This window comes from Balaenoptera musculus, chromosome 16 (assembly GCF_009873245.2).
Source record: "Balaenoptera musculus isolate JJ_BM4_2016_0621 chromosome 16, mBalMus1.pri.v3, whole genome shotgun sequence".
In the NCBI taxonomy this organism is placed as follows: domain Eukaryota; kingdom Metazoa; phylum Chordata; class Mammalia; order Artiodactyla; family Balaenopteridae; genus Balaenoptera; species Balaenoptera musculus.
In genome coordinates, this window is record NC_045800.1 from 25,789,192 (window position 1) to 25,808,213 (window position 19,022).

A 19,022-nucleotide genomic window follows, 5' to 3' on the forward strand; every position below is an offset into this window, starting at 1 on the left:
AAGAAGCTGATGCCTTCCCATTTTCTCAGAGACTAGCCCCCCGCCCTGGGGGAGGGGGTCTAAAGTGCTGAGAGGCTCTGCCCTGAGGTGGGGATGAGGGTAGAGGGGTGGGAGGGGAGCTGCCTAGGGTGGAAACAGCTCAGACTCCAGAGTGAGAGAGAACTGGGTCAAATGCTGGATCCACCACTTACAAACTGTGTCCCTTGGGTCAGTTGCTTCATTTTTCTGTGCCTCAGTTTCCTCATCTGTACAGTGGGGATGAGGCACCTACTTCATGGGCTTGTGTGAGCATTAAATAGGTGAGGTGTGTAAAGTGCATGGCATGTGGTAGGCACTCAGTTTCTGGCGGATAATGTATCAATTTCCAAACCTGAGGCCTTATCCTCCTCCTCCTCCTCCTCCTGGACGTAGGGGGACGGGACGTAAGGAACTGGAGCTACCTTTGTCGAGGGGGAAGCTAAGGGCCGAGAAGATGAGCTTCTTGCCGCCCCCCACCCCCCAGACATCTTTGAGACTAAGTCCCACTCATCTAAGAATTCATTTTGATCTTGATCCCTATAACATCGTGTTAATAATTTCCATTCTTCCTTAGGCATCCTTCCCTCTAGTCCCACTTCTGAGACCCAGTCTCCCTCCCTTTAATTATTTGGGAAGAGGGCGAGACCTGGAAGCCAACGTGGGCTGGAGGGCTCCTCCAGGAGGTGGGACTTGCTCTAGGCGAAGAGTCAGATGAGTAAAGAGCAGGGGTGTGTTGGCAGCTGCGGGGTGGTGGGCTCCAGTGGGAAAAGCCAGCCCAGAGGTATTGGGAGGTACAAAATATGAAGAAAAGAGTAAAGTTTTGCGTCAGACAGACCTGGGTTCAAATACTAGGGCTGTAGGACCTGTAGTTACCCAATCCCTCTGACCCCCAGTTGTCTGTCTATAAGACAGATGTTACAAAGACCTACTTTTTAGGGTTATAGTGAGGTTAAAGGATGACTTTTGAGGAAGAATTGGGAACTTTGGCACATGGTAGGACGTGAAAAAATAAACACTGGTCCTTTTCTCTTCATTCCTGCATGTGAACAAGCCCAGCTCAGGGAGGCCAGCATGTCACTCAGCAGTTCCATGCTCCCAGAACCACAAGCAGTGCAGAGCAGACAGGGGTCTGGGGGAGGGGGGCGTCTCTCCCTTGATCCTGGGGGTCATCTAGACTGTCCTTGGACAGGGCTCTCCCTTTCAGAATTCCTGACCCATGGCTTTTCAGCCTCAGCTTGCATACTCCCCAGACGGGGAGCTCATTATCATTTTCTAGGACAGGCTGGGCAGCTCTGATTGTTACAAAGGGCTTCCTTGAGAAACCTGCCTCCTCATAATTTCCACCTACCAGTCAGAGCTCTACCCACAGAGCCTTAGAAAATCCCCAGAGCCCAGAATTTTCTCATCAGTGCTCCTGAGATTTGAAGCAGCACCTGGGGAGCTAGCTGAAGTACAGACAGAAGAGCCAGCAGGGGGAGGGTTTGCTCAGAGAGGGGCAGGACGGCTCTGAGGGAGAAGGGCCAGAACAGGGGAGGGGTACCCCTGGCTTTGCGCACCCCGCTAGGAGGCAGCGTCAGTCTGGTGGCACCTCTCCCCTAACCCTGCTTGGGACTCGGTTCCGGCAGCTTCTGTCAGTGGGGGTCAAGCAGGGGATGCTCCTGAAACCGGCCTGGAGGGCAGGCACGGGCCGGATCTGGCTGAGGCTCCCTGCCTGGCCCGGAACTGGTCCCACTGGCGTGGAGCCTCAGAAGTGGAGCCTCAGAAGGCAGGCGAGCCGCCGCAGGCCCCTCCACTTCCTCTCCTCCCCCCGCGCCGCCCTCGCGCCCCCCCCCCCCCCCACTGCCTGGCGCCCGCCCGGAGGTGGTTTTTCCACTGGCTGGTGTGAACCATCCATCTCACGGGTTCTGCCTCTTTTCTGGAGTTAAACTTTTCTGAAGACACCACCAGCCCCAGGCCCTGCTGGTCTCTCCGGAGCAGAAGCAAAGCGGGAGGGAGCCCGCCGAGGGCACGGGCTGGCCCATGCCCGGGAGCTCCAATGTCCTCAGGTCACTTGGAGAGCCCAGCTCCGTGGAGGCCAAGGCCACCGGTGCCCGCAGCTGACCCCAGGTAAGGAAGGGGAACATGGCAGGGCCCCTCTGAGGCTGCCCAGAGGGATGGTCCCGGGGAGCCAGGCCCCTTGCTGAGGCCCCCAGTCCCCAGCCACCTGTTTCCTGTCCTGACTGTTGCTGGTGGAGGTCCCATCCCGGGGCCTGGGGGCCAGGGGCAGTAGTCTCAGAAGATAGCCTGTTCCCTCCTCTGCTCACCACCCACCAGTGTTCAGGCATCTTGTACCCCACTTTGGGTGGTTTCTGAACCCAGGGGAGCATATTAGGAGCCCTGAAGCCAAGAGGGGAGAAGGAAGAGGGAGAGGGGGTTGGCTTTAACCCGTTCATCCCCAGCAATATCACAAACTCTCTTTCCCGAGGAGTTAGGCTGGAGCCCCTGGGCCCCCAGGCAGTGAGTTAGGGAAGTCAGGTCTCCTCCTCCTCCTGGAAACCAGCCCATCTGGCCTCCTCATGGCCACCCAGCTCTGCACCAGCCCATGTGGCCGCCTTGGCAGTGATTAGGAGGGGTGGTGGTCTAGAGAGGAGGCGTAGAAGGAAATATGGGCAGGTCTCCCCACCTTTGTTTGCTTCATCCCTCCACTCCCCAGCTGCCTCTGGCCTGAGGACTTTTTTCATTCCCGGGATGGAGAGAAGAACATGGGGCCACACCCTGGCCTGTGTGGGTGGAGCCTGGGAAGGGAGTTGGGGCAGAACATGGCTGGAGCCCGAGGCCATGGCCACTTCCTGGCAGGCTGCCAGCGCATCTGCTGCCCAGACCAAGGCAAAGCAGGCTCGAGAGAGGGTGGTGGGTATGGCCAAGCCTTAGCCTTCATCAAGGCTTCCTGTTGCTGGCCGGCTGGGCGGTCCCCAGGCCTAGGGACCTCGGTGGAACAGAGCTGCTGGATAAGGAAAGGGTAACAGGTGGGGAAGGGGAGGTTTGCCAGGGATCTTGCGGATGGGTGCGGAGCAATGTCAGTAGGAAACCAGGAAAATAGAGGGCTCACTTAGCTTGACCCACCCTTGTCCACTTCCCAGGCCTCCTTACGTCATGTTCAAAAGTCCTGTCCAGGCACCTCCACATTTGAATAGCTTTGAGCAGAGCACTTTATCCTCTTAAGGCCTTAGCCTCCTGATCTTTGCCAGAAGGACAATCATCCCCCATCTGCCTCGCCTCTGGGAGGCACCCTCAGGACTGGACAGGGTGAGATGGAGGGTTTCACATATAGGGCAACTATCAGGCAGTTTCTTCCCTTTCGTTTTCCTCCAGCATTCCTAAGAGGAGCGCAAGGACCAGATGACTTATACTCTTTCCACAGATGAGGACACTGAGGTCCAGAGAAAGGTCATTAAGTGTGCTGAGAGCCAGCATCTCCTAAACCAGTCCAGAGCCTGAGGTCTCCAACATGAATAGGTTCTTATGAACTCCAGGGCTGCTGCACCAGGCTCACCACTGACTGGAGGCCCCTTCCTCCACCCCCCCACCCCCCCATATCACAGGGTCAAGTCCAAGTCCCTTATCCACCAGGACACCTACTCCGGCTTTTATACCCATGGGCTAGACACCTTGAGGACACACCCTCCAAATAGTCCTAGGTCCCCCAGCACACTAGCAGTACCTGGAATCCCAAAGGGAAAGCCAGTCAACAGCCCACAGTCCCCAATGCCACAGGGCCAGTCCTAGTCCCCACCTCAAGGGAAGCTTGTGGTGATGATAAGAACCTAAGTGTCTGAGGCAGATAGAGCTGAGCTTGAATCTCAGCTCTGCCATTCATGTGAGCCTGGTAAGCACTCACCCCAAGGAAGCCTCCACCTTCCCTACGTGCACTGGGATATCAGAGCTCAGTACAGGATCTTGACGATGGGCAATGAGGGACGTAAAGCGCCCGACATAGTAAGAGCTCAGTGAACAGTGGCTATTCTCACTCCACCCAGGCCCTGGGGCTCCCCGAGTCTCCTTCCTTTCTCAACAGCCTGACCACACAAGATCCCCTCGGTCCCTGTTTTTAGAGGCAAATACTGATCAGTCATCTACGGTCCCACAGGAAGCACCAGGCCAGCCACTGCAGGGGATCAAATGGCAAGACTGTGCCCTGCCTTCAGGGGCCCGTAGCCTGTGAGCTTTCCTAGTCCCACCAGGAGCCACTGTCCCAGTGTCCTCCTGCCTCCACCCTTGCCATCAGTCCCCCAGCTGACCCGTCACCATGGCAGCCCTGATCGCAGAGAACTTCCGCTTCCTATCACTCTTCTTCAAGAGCAAAGATGTGATGATTTTCAACGGGCTGGTGGCACTGGGCACGGTGGGCAGCCAGGAGCTGTTCAGTGTGGTGGCTTTCCACTGCCCTTGCTCACCAGCCCGAAACTACCTGTATGGGCTGACAGCCATCGGTGTGCCCGCCCTGGTGCTCTTCCTCATCGGCGTCATCCTCAACAACCACACCTGGAACCTGGTTGCCGAGTGCCAGTACCGGAGGACCAAAAACTGCTCGGCCGCCCCCAACTTCCTCCTTCTAAGCTCCATTGTGGGCCGCGCAGCCGTGGCCCCCATCACCTGGTCTGTCATCTCTCTGCTGCGCGGTGAGGCCTATGTCTGTGCTCTCAGCGAATTCGTGGACCCCTCTTCGCTCACAGCTGGGGAAGACAGTTTCCCACTGGGCCAGGCCACAGAAATCCTGGCCAGGTTCCCGTGTGGGGAGGGCCCTGCCCACCTGTCAGATTCCCGGGAAGAGGTCAGCCGCAGGCTCAAGTACGAGTCCCAGGTAAGCCTGTGCCAAGGGAAGCTCCTCTTCTTTCTCTCCTACATGGTGGCTGGTGGGGAGGTGCCGGGATGACCCAGTATTAACGCTGGAGTCAGTCCTCAGGGGCTGAGCTCTCCAGGAAGTCACTAGATTATCAGCGTCAGGCATCAGAGTTGGGTAACTATGCGTCAGCGCTTGGTGAGGCAAGGGTGAATGCCATCCCCAATAAGAGAGATTTAAACATTGAAGGAATGTTCTTCTTGCTCAGACCAAGCCTTGATCCCAGTCACAGATTAAGCCCTTCGCTCCAGCCAGATTGAGCACGAACCCCTGCCGTCTTATGAAACGTTTGCTGTCGACCGTGAGCTGATGGTGGAGTGTGGCTGGCTCGAGGGATGGGCATATGCTCCTATCCCAGGAAAGGCCCCTGCCCAGCACTGAGTCAGCCGCAGGCACTGCTGACAGGAGGCGAGTCCCTTGAGACAGGAAAGGGTGTCCAGTCGGGAGGCAGCAGCTGCCGCCCTGATCCTAGTCTCAGCCTTGGCTTAGTTCTGAAGGAGCGGAGTTGGTCAGGGAGAGAGGGCAAGGGCAGAGACCTGGGCAGAAGCAGAAAAACAGGCCTCCTTACGTCAATGAGTTCAAAAGTCCTGTCCAGGCACCTCCATATTTGAATAGCACCTCCATATTTGAATATTTGAAGGAAGTATTCACTTAAGAGAAGCACGGCATGAGGGAGAGATGGGAAAGAGCAGAGATTTTCTAAAGGGCTCCTCTTGGGTACAGAAGAAACACAAGTAGAAGCAGGGCTGGAGACAGCACCAAAGGAGATGGAAGGTGGTAGACAGAGAGAAAGAAAATGTATCTGATGATGCTCAAATGCTCACAGCTCTCTGTACAGGCTTAAATGGGGAAACAAAGATGACCTTGACTGTCTTAGCCCTCAACAGGCTCATAGCCAAGAGAGACAAGCACATGGGTAATTTCAAAACAAGGCAGAGAATGATGATATAAGAGGAACCAGGCCATGAGGACTCAGGGAAGGCAAAATTGCTCCCAGAAGGGATTTTTGAAGGCTTCCTGGAAGTGGTATGTGGGCTGAGCCTGGTAGATTGAGCTGGATTTTGGTGGGCTCAGATGATGTGGAGGGGGCCCTTGGGGCTGCAGGAATGGCAGCTGAAATCGCAGGAGGCTAAGTCTAAGTACAGAGACGGCGTGAGCTCAAGGGAGTGAGGGCAGAGAGGAGGAATTACAGTCAGAAGGGCCTGCCGCCCTCAGAGGAGCAGAAAATGCAGCCAGGGAAGTGACAGCTCTCAGGGGGTTGTGACGTCAGGTTCAGCCCAGCCCACATGCTCTGACCAGCTCCCGCTACTTCTTACTGGGGCGCTGGCGGTCCAGACGGCTCCTTGCCTGCCCTCAACCCTGCCCCTTCTCTGGCCAGCTCTTCGGGTGGCTGCTCATCGGTGTGGTGGCCATCCTGGTGTTCCTGACCAAGTGCCTCAAGCACTACTGCTCACCACTCAGCTACCTCCAGGAGGCCTACTGGGCGCAGTACCGGGCCAACGAGGACCAGCTCTTCCAGCGCACGGCCGAGATGCACTCACGGGTGCTGGCTGCCAACAACGTGCACCGCTTCTTCGGCTTCGTGGCACTCAACGAGGATGACGAGAAGCTGGTTGCCAAGTTCCCGGTGGAAGGCACACAGCCACGGCCACAGTGGAACGCCATCACCGGCGTCTATTTGTACCGTGAGAACCAGGGCCTTCCACTCTACAGCCGCCTGCACAAGTGGGCCCAGGGTCTGGCGGGCAACGGCACGGCCCAAGACAACATAGAGATGGCCCTGCTCACCTCCTAAGGGTCCTGTTCCCACACTCTTTGCCAATGACACTACCTGGTCCCAAACAAAACCCCATGGTCTGTTCACATCAGCATCAGAGGGGAATTTTTTTTTTAGGGGGTGGGGTGGGGCGCTTTGTGGGATCTTAGTTCCCCAACCAGGGACTAAACCTGCACCCTCGGCAGTGAAAGTGTGGAGTCCCAACTACCTGACTGCTAGGGAATTCCCCAGAGGGGATTTTTTTTTTTTTTTTAACCATAGCTTTTGGGGGAAACGGGCCAGGAAAAAGGAACACAAAGTAAAACTGGGGAACAGATGTGAGAGCTAGCAGACAACATGGTCAGCTCTGGCAGGAAGGCTCTCAGACCTGAAGAAATTCCTTCTCCTGTTGCCACCAGCCACATGGTCAACAGCTTTGGAGAAAAGACCCTTTCCCAGAACTGGTCCTTAATTAACCATGATGTGGATGACCTTCGACTGGTAGGACCCAGTCCCACCGGTCTGGGAAGCCCCGGACAGCAGAGCCAGGTGACAATGAAACTCACCAGCAGGCTCCTTGTGCGGAACATTGTGTGTAACTGCATATGGACACCTGGCCCGGTGCTGCTCAGCTGGGAAGCAGCCCCCAATGTACGCCTCTAGCTTTATTTTCTATAAATTTTTGATAAAGCTTTTCTTAGTATAAAGGACTAGCTTGGTGTCTGCACGATTGGATGGGCCATGCCACAGCCGGCTGGAGGTCATGGGGACAGGCCCAAATCCCATTCCTGGGGAGGGAAGAGGACAGAGACTCTGGGCAAGACTGAAATGGATGGAAGGGAAGCCAGGGGCACAGGGAGAGCCAGGTGTTCCCACACGCAGGAAGGCCCTGGCACTGATGATGTCTTAACTGGGTTCAGTTTTCTGATTTGATCTGGGAAACAGATGGAACCTGGCCTTTCTCAGAGGGGAGCTCGGCTAAAATTTCACGAGTCAGCAGATCCTGCCCTTGCACTCACTAGGGCAGTCTAGCTCTCGTAACCTAGAGCTAGTGACCAAGAACCAGGCCAAGCCCTGCTCCGCCTCCCTCCCATGCCCACCCCTGCCTGAGCCCCTCCACCACCCCTAAAATCTCTGATGTTCTCTCCCTTGTCCCTGTCCTGCTTTCTGGCATATGACTCAGTCACTTCCCACGGAAAAGCTCTCCAGCTCTCAGGACATTTAAAGCTCTGCCCAAGAAAACTTTAATTCCCTTAAGACCAAGCCAAAAGTGAACTGGCTTCAACAACTAGCTGGGTCTGTGCTGGCCTCGAGGAACTCTAGAACATACAGGATTATTACTTATCAAGGAGGAGGAGAGACAGTCTTTCTGGGAACTTTACAGGGAGGTGGGGGTATAGCGGGCCCGTCATGTCCCCTCTCCCTCAGGACTCAAGGAACAACCAGCAAGTCAATCAAGGCCCTCCGCCCAGCAAGCTCTCCTCAGGGGAGCTACAGGGAGCCAGAGAAACTGTGCAGCTCTCCCAAAGCCACACAGCATGTTGATCTACGTCCCAGCCTCACAGCCTCCACAAAGGGGCACGAGGTACTAGCTGAGCTGAGGCTGAGGGAATGCCCAGAGACTCTGTGATCTAGGAGAGCGACCCGCTTTCCGGACCCTGCTGACCCCCACTAGCTGGACCAAGAGGCTGGCAGGGCCAAAGTGGGATCCTGACCACAGAGTCCCCGGGAGGCGGCCCTCCATTCCTGCTCCCCGGGGACCTCCCATGAAGGAGAGACTCTCAGCTTTTCTGGGAGCCCAGGAGCCTACTGCCTGCAACCACTGAGCAGCCCCAGAAAAGGAGAAAGATGAAATAAATTGGTTCTTAAAACAAGCAAAAAGGAATTATGAGAAATCTTAAATCCTTTTTTACCTTGACAGGATTACCCCACGCATGCTGCAGAAAAAGCAACACTTAAACAGAGTCCTCAGGCAACACAGTTTCTCAACTGCCCAGGCGCCTGAGGGTCGGCCTGGCTGGCCCACTGCCACCAGTGCCCTCGGAGCCAGCTGGCCACTAGTCCTCCCACATGGAGCTCTTAGCCTCCACGTATTCCAGGGCCTTCGCCTTTACCGCCTGCACGTCTTTCTCGGTGCCGTGTTGCTTCTCGTAGTCCAGGTAGCGCTTGAAGAAGAATTTCATTCGCTTGGGGGCCAGGCTCAGATGAATGACCCGCTCGAAGATGTCCCTGGGAGGGAGAGCAGCCAGTGTCTGCCTCTTGGTCCCCAGCCACAGGATTCCTAGCTAGCCTTCACCCACTTGCTCTACGGCTCTGGAGCCGGGCCCTCTGTTATCCAGCACTACCATTTCTACCTTTATTTTTATTCCCTTTATAAACTCCCATCATGTCTGTGGAGAGGGAGAACACCACCTTCACTTTCCAGAGGAACAGAGATGTTAAAGGACTTACTGGCCTGAAGTCACACAGTGAATCAGGACAAAGCTGATGGGATGGGGACAGGCAATGAGGTGTGGCTCTGTGAGGAAAGCTCTGCTTAAAACTCACTGATGGGCTTGGGTGAGGCATCAGTTCTTTCTGGACCGTGAAGTCCACGGGTCTCTAATCCTCCCTGCCCTGGGGGGATGCTGGCAGTTATCAGTGAGATCATGCCTATGAACATTCTCTACAATGAGAGCCAGGCTCAGCATTAATTATGAGGAAAACCCAAGTCTCCTGATTCCCAGGCCTGGGGCTAGCCTACCTCCCACCCAAGGTTCCAGCCAGACCAGAGGCTAGCTGCTGAGGCAGAAAAGAAACTGGAAACGTGAATGTCATAGGACATGTCATGTCAAAGCCGTTTTTCCAGACAGAGTAAGAGAACTGGGGTTCCGGGAGCTGCTGGAGGGCTAAAACTCCTCCAAGTGGCCAATGTTCCCAACCCCCCAACAGGCAATTAGGCCTCAGCCTGTCCTCCCCTCTCACCGGACTTCCTTCTGGCTGCCACGCTTGATGATCATGTCGATGTAGACCGACCAGACATCCGTGCGCTTAGGGTAGGTGCTCAGCGTGTTCTCGAAAATGGCTTTGGCGCGCTCTACATCCCCCAGCTGGAACTCAAGCTGGGCAAACTTGGCAATCACATCCACGTCTTCAGGGAGAGGACAACTCAGACACAGAAAGCAGACAGATTCCCTCATCACAACACACTATACTACAGGGACAGAGTCTGATGCCTGATTCCCTGCTCTTGGGTCCTAAGACGTAGGTGATGACAAGAGGGACAGTGGGGCGGGTTTAGGGCCAAATACACAGATGGGCACTGATCTATGACTCCCAAAAGCAGGCATCCTCCTCTCTGGACCAAGAAGGGGGAATCAGGGGATGAGAGGTGGGCCGTGGGGCAGGCAGAGGCAAAAGAATTAGTGCTAAATCCTTTCTGTTCCCCTATCTTCGGAGTTTAGAATTTAAAATGCAACACGAGCTATGTTCATGAGCATACAATCAAGAGAGAGATAGCCACGTATGCTCCACAAGGCTTTCCTAACACCAGCCCTTGGATGAGGAGACCCCCAGCCCTCCGCCCAGATGGGAGACAGCCCACTGCGCCCTGGAATTGGGCCGGTGGGTGGGAACAAGCACTCACGCTCTTTCTTAGGTAGGCACTCAAGGGCTCGCTGCATCATGCGGTGACTGGCCCCAGCCTGGCCCCTCCGCAGAAGAAAGGAGCCGTATTTGATCCACACAGCTTTCTCCTGCCTGAAACGTTTCAGCATCCGGTTGTAAAGTTCACCAGCTTCCTGTGGGAAAGACGACATAAGCTGAGGAGAGTGATTAAGACGGAGGGGGCAACGGCAGAGACAGGCAGCTACACTCGTGGGAAGCTAGACCTGGGCTCACAGACTCCATCAGTATCCAGGCCCAATGTCAGGTATGCAGGGCGGCGGGGGGGTGGGTGGAGAGAGGGCAGGCGCACAGGATGAGGAGAGCGCATGATGGGGAGTCTCCCTCCTAAGCCTGTGCCGTGAGGAGGTCCTAAGACTAGAAGAGAGAACGTGAGCATGACGAGGGTGAGGAGGAGAGATGAAAAAGGGCTACTGGGGTATGTCGCCTCCGTTCGGTGCCACCCGTCGGCATCCCAAGGGATAGACCCCGGGGTCTGCTGTCCCTTCCCTTCCCTCATCCGGGCCCCACATTCCCAAAGCGGAGGTGGGGGAAACGATTTCTCCCACCCGGAAGGTGAGCAAGCCTGGGGCAGGACTGGGTCCAGATGCGGCTGTTCTCCCCCGAGACTTCCCGGCTGTCTCTGGGACTCCCAGGAGCTCGTTTCTAAGTGGCTGAGGTCCCCCTGGCAACCGGCCACCTGGCCCAGACTCCTACCTGGAATTTCTCTGACTTGGTGTAGATGTCAGCCAGATGGAGAAAGACCTTGAGAGGCTCGTTGTACTGCACGGCCCGCTCGAAGACCTTGGTCAGTGACCCCTGGGAGCCGTACATGTTTTCTAGGTTCAGCAGGGCCACCCACACGTTCAGCTTCTCCTGCTCCTCTCTGGAGGGAGAGCAGTCAGCACGTGAGCTCCATCATCTTGGCCCAACGAGCCCCCCACTGCCATCGGGGGACTGGAGCTACATCCTCCTCCCCAGGCTCCACCCACGTCCTCAGTTCCCACCCCCAAGTGCAGGCCCCGAGAGGCCCTGTCCCCACTGCAGCTCACACAGAAGCAGGGACCCCGACCCCATGGCTGTGGGGTCTGGGGCTCCCCTGGTTTCTGCCTCCACTCTTGGGAAGGAAACCTACCAAATCTCAAACCGGCCTGAGGTCTGGACTGGAAGGAATCTGTGGTCTGACTCTCCCCCCAAACTAAGAGAATGATGCAAAGGAGTGCCATCCCTCTTCACTAGCCTTTGGGAAACCCACTCTACCCTCCGCCTGGAAAATGGTCCCCGACAGCGTTTACGCCCAGGTGTGTGGAGAGGTGTTTTCCCTCTTGTACTTCTGCTCCAAGTGGGGCACCTGACTGAGGGCCCATGCCTCGTGTAAATGTTACCCTTAGCTAGCTCGGTGAAGAGGACTATAAAATATAAATGAGCAGATCTATTTCACAGACGGCACATCTCTGAGAGAGCCTGTGAACCCACAGGCGCCCGGTGGCAGCTGCCCAAACTGCCGCCAGCCTGCCGAGGAGACACAGCCCCCCCTGGAGAAAGACAGGGCCCCAAGGCAGGAGGGCATAGCGAGACCTGAAGGAGATGGTCTTGAGCGCCCTCTCGGCCACGGCCCGGGCCTTCTCGATCTCCGTGGCCTGCAGGTGGAAGGCCATGTACTGCAGCCACAGGATGGAGCTGCTGGGGGAGCTCAGCACGAGTCGGTCAAAGTCATCTGCCGACTCCGGCTGCCGCCCGGGATCCATCAGCGCCTCCTCAATGCGGGACAGCTCCTTCTCTGCCTTCTGCTTCTCCAGCTCCCTTTCCTTCTTGCTTTTCTTCTTCTGCTGTGGAAGGCAGAACAAGTGAGTACTCTGCTCCTCAGCCCCGGGGAAGTCTGCGGTGGAAGTCAGGAGCTGGCAGGGCGGCCCCCGAGCTCCGCAAATACTCCCAGCCTGAAACGGCCCCACTCCTCGGAAAAGACACCCAGGGTAGGACAGAGCACGGAAGACCGGCGCCAAGGGTCCCTGCAGAAAGGACGAAGCCCTGGAAAATACGGCACCGTGGCTTGCTCTGGCTTCTCGTCCTCCTCGCTGTCGGAGCTCTCTCTGTGAGGTGGCAAGGCCGGGGTCAGAGTGTCCAGCTCCACATCCCAAACGAAGCCGGAAGACAGCTGCAGCCGGGGTGCTTCTGCCGGCCTGGTCTGCTTCTCCTGGAAGATCACAGGCGCATGTGAAAAAAGCACTGAGCCCAGGCTGCCCCTGTTCCGTAGTCCCTTTCCACCCGGAGGAGCAGGGACTCCCACGGTGCCCAGAGACCTTTTCTCTCCTCCCACGGCCAGGCTAGGCCCCGGTCCACTGGGGACACTTTTAGGAGTGACATGAAAGCTTCCTTTGTAAATAAGTAGATTTAAGTAATATTTTTAAAAAGCTACATAGGCAAACACATATAAACGTGCAGGCATAAAACAGCAGTAGAGCTAGGACAGAGGTGTGACAGATGTTCTGAGGGTGGCAGGGATGCGACACCTGACGTCTGGGAAGCCCTTCCACATCTGCCCTCAGTCCCAGGAGCGCTGTCCTCATTTCTCAGAGCAGGACACAGGCTCAGACAAACAAGCCTCCTTTCCTTTGCCCGTCCCCCCACCCCCACTAATTCAATTCCGCTCCAGCTAATAAACGACTAGAATTGACTTTCACAGCCCATTCAACAGGTGAAGCAGCGGCCCTGTTCTCAGGAGCTGATGACCAACTGAGGAAACTAGACGCCCCACCTCCTCACATTTTACAGAAAGTGAAGACAGGAGGGTGGTGCTGAGGACAGCCCAGCCCCCTGGCCGGGGAGCAGGGACTCCCTCCTGGGACGGCTCCACCCCGCATCCGGCCGCCACTCACCTGGGGCCGCACACCTGTCTCCTCCACCTCCTCTTCTCCTTCCCTGTAGTACACTTCCACACCGCTGTCATCCTCCTCGGATGGGGCAGCTCTCCTCTGCCTCTTGTTCCCGCTTTCCTGGGATGACAGGCGGGGACGATGCTGAGCCTGGCTTCTCCCCCCCCCGAGCGCCCTCCGTGGCCCCGGGCGGTACCCTCTCCCCACCCAAACTCAGCCTCTCTCGGTCCACGAGGCTGAGGCGAGCTGGCTGCCGGGCGGATTCTGGAAGGCTCTCCTTTTCCTGTGAAGGAGGCCATCCTCCCCGAGGGCCCTACCTGCTCACTGCCAGACTCCAGGCGCGGCCGCTTGCCCAGCTTCTTCGCCTGGGGCTTCCGGGGCTCTTTCTTCCCCTTGCTGGGCAGCTGTGCCCCCTCCTGCCCCTTCCCAATCCTCTTCTCTTTCTGTTTCTGATTCTTCCTCTCCTCCTTCTCTTCTTCTCCTTTGTGGTCTCTCTCCTCTGCCTCTGTTTCCCTCCCCTCTTGCTTCGGAAGTGGCAGTCCCAGGGAGGCAGAAAACACGTCCGGCTTTCCAGTGTCGTCGGCGGGGATTGACAGCTCTACCAGGTTCTCCTGGCGGTTCAGGCTACGACAGGGAGACCAGGCAAGCGGACCATGAGGACAGCATAAGGAGCACAATGGTCACAGCGAGCAGCCCGCAGTTTTCGGGCCCTGCCCCCACCTGCCTTGGAATCCGTGCAGTAATCTCAGGAATGATCTGCACAATTGCTTGGTAGAAAAATACAGAGGGCAGCTGTGCTATCCCTTCCTCCGTCCCCAAAGACGGGTGCCTGTGCAGAGGAAAGTCTCCACAATTGCCTTTAGGAGCTGAGGTAGAAGGCTCCACACAAAGGGAGCTCATTCACCGTTACTTACCATTGCCTAAGCCATTATGTTTATAGTTCACCTCTCCATCTCCACCCAGCGTTCCCAGAGAAAGAGGTGAGAAAGAGAGAAGAGCACCTACCTTAGGACCTTGGCTGTGAGCAGCTTGCCTTCGGGGAGATACCTGTCATAAGGGGCATTCTTGGACAGGCTGTACTGGGAGACATGTGGGTATTGGGCCAAACCTGTAACTGAGGGGCCGAGGCTGACAGGAGAGAGAGACAAGGGTCCTGTGGTCAGAAACACGGCAACAGAGTCCCCAGCCAAGCCTAATGCCTCCACTCTCCCAGAGACTCAACTTGTGACGAGGATTTAGGACAGACATAAGGTTCCTGGCACTCAACAAAATAAAGAGGGCTTTGTAAACTGGAAAAATCATCAAGCGTAATGAAGACATAATTGAAAGATATTCTTTACCCCATATCAGAGCATCACAATGCACTCACAAGCTGCTAGAAAGACCAGAAGAAAATGAGGAAACATAATTACAGCAGGGAAGGCTGTAACATCTGGGGGTTCATGGAACATTTACAAATCATGACCATGGACATGCCATATTCTTTGTCAAAAAACCCAAACAAGAGTAATTCAAAACTTTTTTGAAAGTATAAAAAGACTTGGAATTTAAAACACTGGTGGGAACACAGACTCTCCTTCCTTCATGTTCCCTCCAGAGATGGTGACCAGGGAGAGCAGCGGGCCAATCAAGACAGGCCCCGGGAGAACACTCGGGGCTGGTCCACGTCCCTGGGCTCCACCTCACTCACCCTAAGAGCACACCGGACGGCTGGACAGACTTCACGTAGCCCCTCAGGAGCTGCCCTTCCTCAATGTCCTGGATGGAGTTAATCTCAGGATCTGTTATTTTGCTTTTCGTCTCCGGGTTCGTCCTAAAGGAATAAAAGGCTTACTACACATGTACCTCTGACCCCATTTCCCGACCCTCACCCCCAAATCTCCTGTGATAATCACACTTTGTAAGAATACGACTCTGGACCTGTCAGTAGGACATCACCGTCAGAGCCCAGCCCTACCCTCTCCTGAACTCCTGTCAGCTGGGGACAGCTTTAATAGTAACAGGGAGAGGCTGAGCAAGCCAGAGGGAGGCTAAACCTCATATATCCATTTCAAACCGTGACTTCAGGCCAATCCACTTCACAGCACACTTGCCCCTACTATGCAGCCCTCGGGGCTCCGTCACCTCCCCTCACTAGGACCGCCATCTGGCAACTTTGAACACCACTATGGATGTCTGAACCATTCTTTGGGAAACAACAGCCTGAGCAGACAGGTTCTTCTACAATCTGAATGTCCTCAGCTTTTCTGGATGAAAAACGGGGCCGGGCATAAAGGGGGTGAGCAGAGAAGCAAGCTGGGAGGCCCAAAGCTCTGTGTCAGATCCACGCAGCCTCTCTCCTCAGTCCTCTGGGGCCGGGGGGGAGTTCTCCCCCAATTCTTCCCCCAATAACACAGACACTCACCTGGACGATCGCAGTGACAAAGTCAATACAGGGCCTGCAGTGGACAGGACATAACACCTGGAGTGAGAGCAAAAGAGAAGGAAACGCTGATGCCAGCACCTCGGGAGACGGGAGAGGGCCTCGGCTTCCTCTCCACAAGGCTGAGCAACAGGCGAGAGCGAGGGCTCTGTCCATCCTGCTGACAACCTGCTGAGGGACTCGGGACAGGTCCCCTCTCTGGGCCTCAGTTTCCTAGTTCGTCAAGTAAAAATACCGCTACTTTCTCTCCTCACCCAAGAACGGTGCTGGGAGGAGGAAACAAGAGGATACATGCAAGCCCTCTGGAAGGCGCACAGAGCCGCGCGGTGAGTACTTAGGAGGTGAGACCAGCCCTGCATCAGGGGCTGGGAGGGTCTGGTCTAGTGGAGAGACAGACTCAGGACAGGAAACCATGACAGGGGACGGCCTGATACCACTGCCGACTCAGAGCAGCAGGTCAGAGGAGCCCATGAGGGAGGCCTGAGCAGGGGAGGCTTCTGGGAGGGAAACAGGGTTTACTCTTCGGGGTGGTTTCCAAACCCACCACGCAATGGTGGTGTTCTTTATACCACCAGGCAAGGTACAGAATCTTATCAGTAGAAAGGATCTCAGCAACAATATAGTCCAAATTCTCCCATGACAGGCGTGTGCCTTTTCTACCAGGGAATCACAGCCCTTAAAGCAGGAAGGGACTTGAAGGGATCATCTATCTTTAGGCATTTAACTTATTATTCACATTGACAGATGAAGGAATTACAACTGAATGCTACTCATACATTTAACTACAATAATGTTATTTTTAAAAAATATTTTGCTAAAAAAAAATCACACCTGTATTTTGTAAGCCTAAATAAGCAAAGCAGAGATGATCTTGGATTTCCTCTGACTCATTCTTTTTCTTCTCCTAGGTCCTGGGCATTTTTGTGCTGTTTAGCCCTGACAAGTGGTTGAGAATTTACGCAGGTGCTGGTGGCTAGGGAAGGACAATTACTACTTTCCGGTCTCTGCCTCCTGAAGGTGTCTGCTCCACTGTTGGATAACTGTGCTTGTCAGACAAGTCTGTATTGTACAAGGCTGAAATATGCCTCTCCATGCTAGTTTATTCAGGCTATAAAATGGTTTTAAAACTCTGAGGTAGGTTCATTTTTGTGCATCCAAAATAGTTCATAAAGCACCCCCCAACTGCAAAAGGTTACTGCCGTCCTCTTGCAGAGAACACATACAGATCAATTTTTTTTTAATTAAAAAGATGAATGGGTTCAATAGTAAAATGAGGAAGCAACTTGGCCAAGCAAAGCACAGAACAAATGTAAACAGCCAATAAACATGGAAAATGACCAGTAAGAGAAATTCAAATTAAAATGCGAGATCAATTTCAGCCTATTCAATGGCAAAGATTAAAAATTAAGAATATCCAGTGCTGACAGGGGTGTGAGGAATCAACAGTCATATTTATTGTTAATTGAGATAAAAATTAGCAAAGTCCTTTTGGAAGACAGTTTGGCAAAATGTATAACATTGTTTGACCCATCAATTTTACTCCTAGGAATTTATTTCACAGTTATACTTTCACTAGTATCCAAACATATGTGCAAAGATATTCACTTCAACATTATTGTCCATCAACAGAACTGTTTAAATAAACTGTGATTTTTTTTAAAAAACACATAATGCAATACTAAAAAAAAATGTTAAAAATAAGGTAAAAGAACAAGGCTGTTATTGTTCAATATACTAGCATAGGAAAAGAAAAAGTGTATGATAAACTGCCGTGAGAAAAAAGCAAGTTGCAGAATAGCACATAAAATGCAATTCTACTATTACGTACGAGCAAATTATACCTATATATGTTAGAGTCTTGAAAGATAGAGATCAAAGTATCTAATGGCAAAAAGTGGTGGAGAAAGAGAGGAGCAACAGCAATTTTCATTTTCCATTTTATATACTATTTTTTTCTGGTACAAAATCACACATCTATAATTAAAAGAAAGACAAAAACAAAAAAAACCCCACCAATCCCACAGAGAGCTGAAAAGAGGAAGAGAACTCAGCCTACCTGACAATCTTCTGCGGGGTGAAGTTTTCCAGGGGCGTCTCTGAGTAGGAGTCACTCACGTGAAAAATACTGACTCTTCCGATCTTCCCGAAGGGGAAGGAGACGGTCAGTCCCTCCTTGGGAAGCACCTTCACCACGCGGCCCATGGCCACTTCCCCTTTCTCGAGCTTGTGAGGACCTGGCAGGAGAATGAACCAGATTCAGGGAAGAGGAAATGAGCCAAGAAAGAAGCCGAGACACTGGCCAACCAGAGTCCGGGGGAGGTGGAGGCGTCCAGACTCGGGCTGTCTAGGCTGAGTGGACCTGAACGATCACACAGACCCAGATCACCGTGCCATGTGGTCAAGAATGCCAGGGCCATGTGGTGAACAAGCCTTTCTGAGAGACCTAAGAAAAACAACTGTGTAGGTAACGGTGACTCAGACACAAGCCACAGAGCAAAGCCCCGAGAGAAAAACTGTTCCAAGGACATAGCCACCACACTAGGCTTTCTGAGGACTCCGAAACCCACGGCATCCTTCAACCTGGGCAATGACTGAAGACCTCTTCCCGCTCCCTTCCACCCCCTCCCTTCCCTGACCAGGTCCCATTTCATCACCACACCTATGAGTGAAAGACACAAGAAGGCCTTGGAGGAATCTGGGCCAACCACGGTGGCCTTCAGGGCCTGGCCAATCCGGAACTTCTTATCTGGATGTTTCAGAACCTGGAAGGGCAAGAAAATTCTTCTGATGTTTGAAGAAAGGCCTGTCATTTATCCAAAACCACAGCATTTAAGTCTGCACAGTAAGCATCTCCCACGGTACGGTTCCCTGTACCCACTGTGAGCACACACCAGACACTAAGTTGAGCTCAGGGAGCTGGGGTTTCCTCTGCAGGGACCTCAGGCACACTGACCTTGAAGCTAAGAGAAGTGAGCAGTAAGGGAATTCTCCCCCGGATGTCTGGAGCGATGTCCACCTCAAGCCATTTCTTAACCACGTTGTACTGGGGGAAAAAAAAAAAACAGGAGGAGAAATGGAACGGGCAGATACAAGCGTCTCTTCTCTTCCCTTCACTAAAACAGGCTCTCCTAAAATCACAGGGCTCAAAGGGCCCAAAGCCTACATTTTCCCAAGGAACAGGAACGCACCCCTACGTCCCAGTGCCCCTGTCCAACCTCCCCTTCTCGCAGGCTTCACTCAGAGTCTAGCTCAGAGCCTTCGCCAGCCCAGCAGAACATGCATCTCTCCTGGTGCCTCAGCTGATGAGGAGGCAAAAAAGGCCTCAGAGATATCCTCAAGCAGTAGGACCAATCCCACTGACCTCTGTCGCCTCCCCCAAACTCAGCTGTGCCCAGTGACCGTTAACCATCTTCAGGGACTAACATCTTATTT

At 54.1% G+C, this 19,022-nt stretch overlaps 2 protein-coding genes across 3 annotated transcripts in view; one reads left to right on the plus strand and one right to left on the minus strand.

The window, feature by feature from the left end:
- Nucleotides 1–1,863: 1,863 nt before the first annotated feature.
- Nucleotides 1,864–8,520, plus strand: CALHM2 (calcium homeostasis modulator family member 2). The gene is made up of 3 exons (XM_036827939.1): nt 1,864–2,124; nt 4,145–4,858; nt 6,276–8,520. The coding sequence occupies exons 2-3, from the start codon at nt 4,304–4,306 to the stop codon at nt 6,690–6,692; spliced, it is 972 nt and encodes a 323-aa protein (XP_036683834.1). The 5' UTR covers nt 1,864–2,124; nt 4,145–4,303; the 3' UTR covers nt 6,693–8,520.
- Nucleotides 6,887–19,022, minus strand: part of PDCD11 (programmed cell death 11) — a 43,164-nt gene continuing 31,028 nt past the window's right edge. Inside the window, exons 23-36 of one of the 2 annotated variants that reach the window (XM_036827937.1) lie at nt 18,544–18,633; nt 18,250–18,352; nt 17,647–17,824; nt 15,573–15,629; nt 14,859–14,981; nt 14,174–14,296; nt 13,486–13,792; nt 13,172–13,288; nt 12,340–12,489; nt 11,874–12,121; nt 11,013–11,181; nt 10,279–10,432; nt 9,618–9,783; nt 6,887–8,882 (exon numbers count right to left, since the gene is read on the minus strand). In XM_036827937.1, coding sequence (XP_036683832.1) covers nt 8,711–8,882; nt 9,618–9,783; nt 10,279–10,432; nt 11,013–11,181; nt 11,874–12,121; nt 12,340–12,489; nt 13,172–13,288; nt 13,486–13,792; nt 14,174–14,296; nt 14,859–14,981; nt 15,573–15,629; nt 17,647–17,824; nt 18,250–18,352; nt 18,544–18,633 — 2,157 coding nt within the window. In that variant the 3' untranslated portion in view covers nt 6,887–8,710. Of the gene's footprint in view, nt 8,883–9,617; nt 9,784–10,278; nt 10,433–11,012; nt 11,182–11,873; nt 12,125–12,339; nt 12,490–13,171; nt 13,289–13,485; nt 13,793–14,173; nt 14,297–14,858; nt 14,982–15,572; nt 15,630–17,646; nt 17,825–18,249; nt 18,353–18,543; nt 18,634–19,022 lie in introns of both variants that reach the window. The other variant, XM_036827936.1, reaches the window with a different exon arrangement.

Excerpts from the sequence above, each read along its gene's own strand:
- CALHM2 (XM_036827939.1), top strand. The coding sequence starts at position 4,304 with ATGGCAGCCCTGATCGCAGAGAACTTCCGCTTCCTATCACTCTTCTTC. Across the intron at positions 4,859-6,275 it reads GGCTCAAGTACGAGTCCCAG|CTCTTCGGGTGGCTGCTCAT; the intron begins GTAAGCCTGTGC and ends TTCTCTGGCCAG.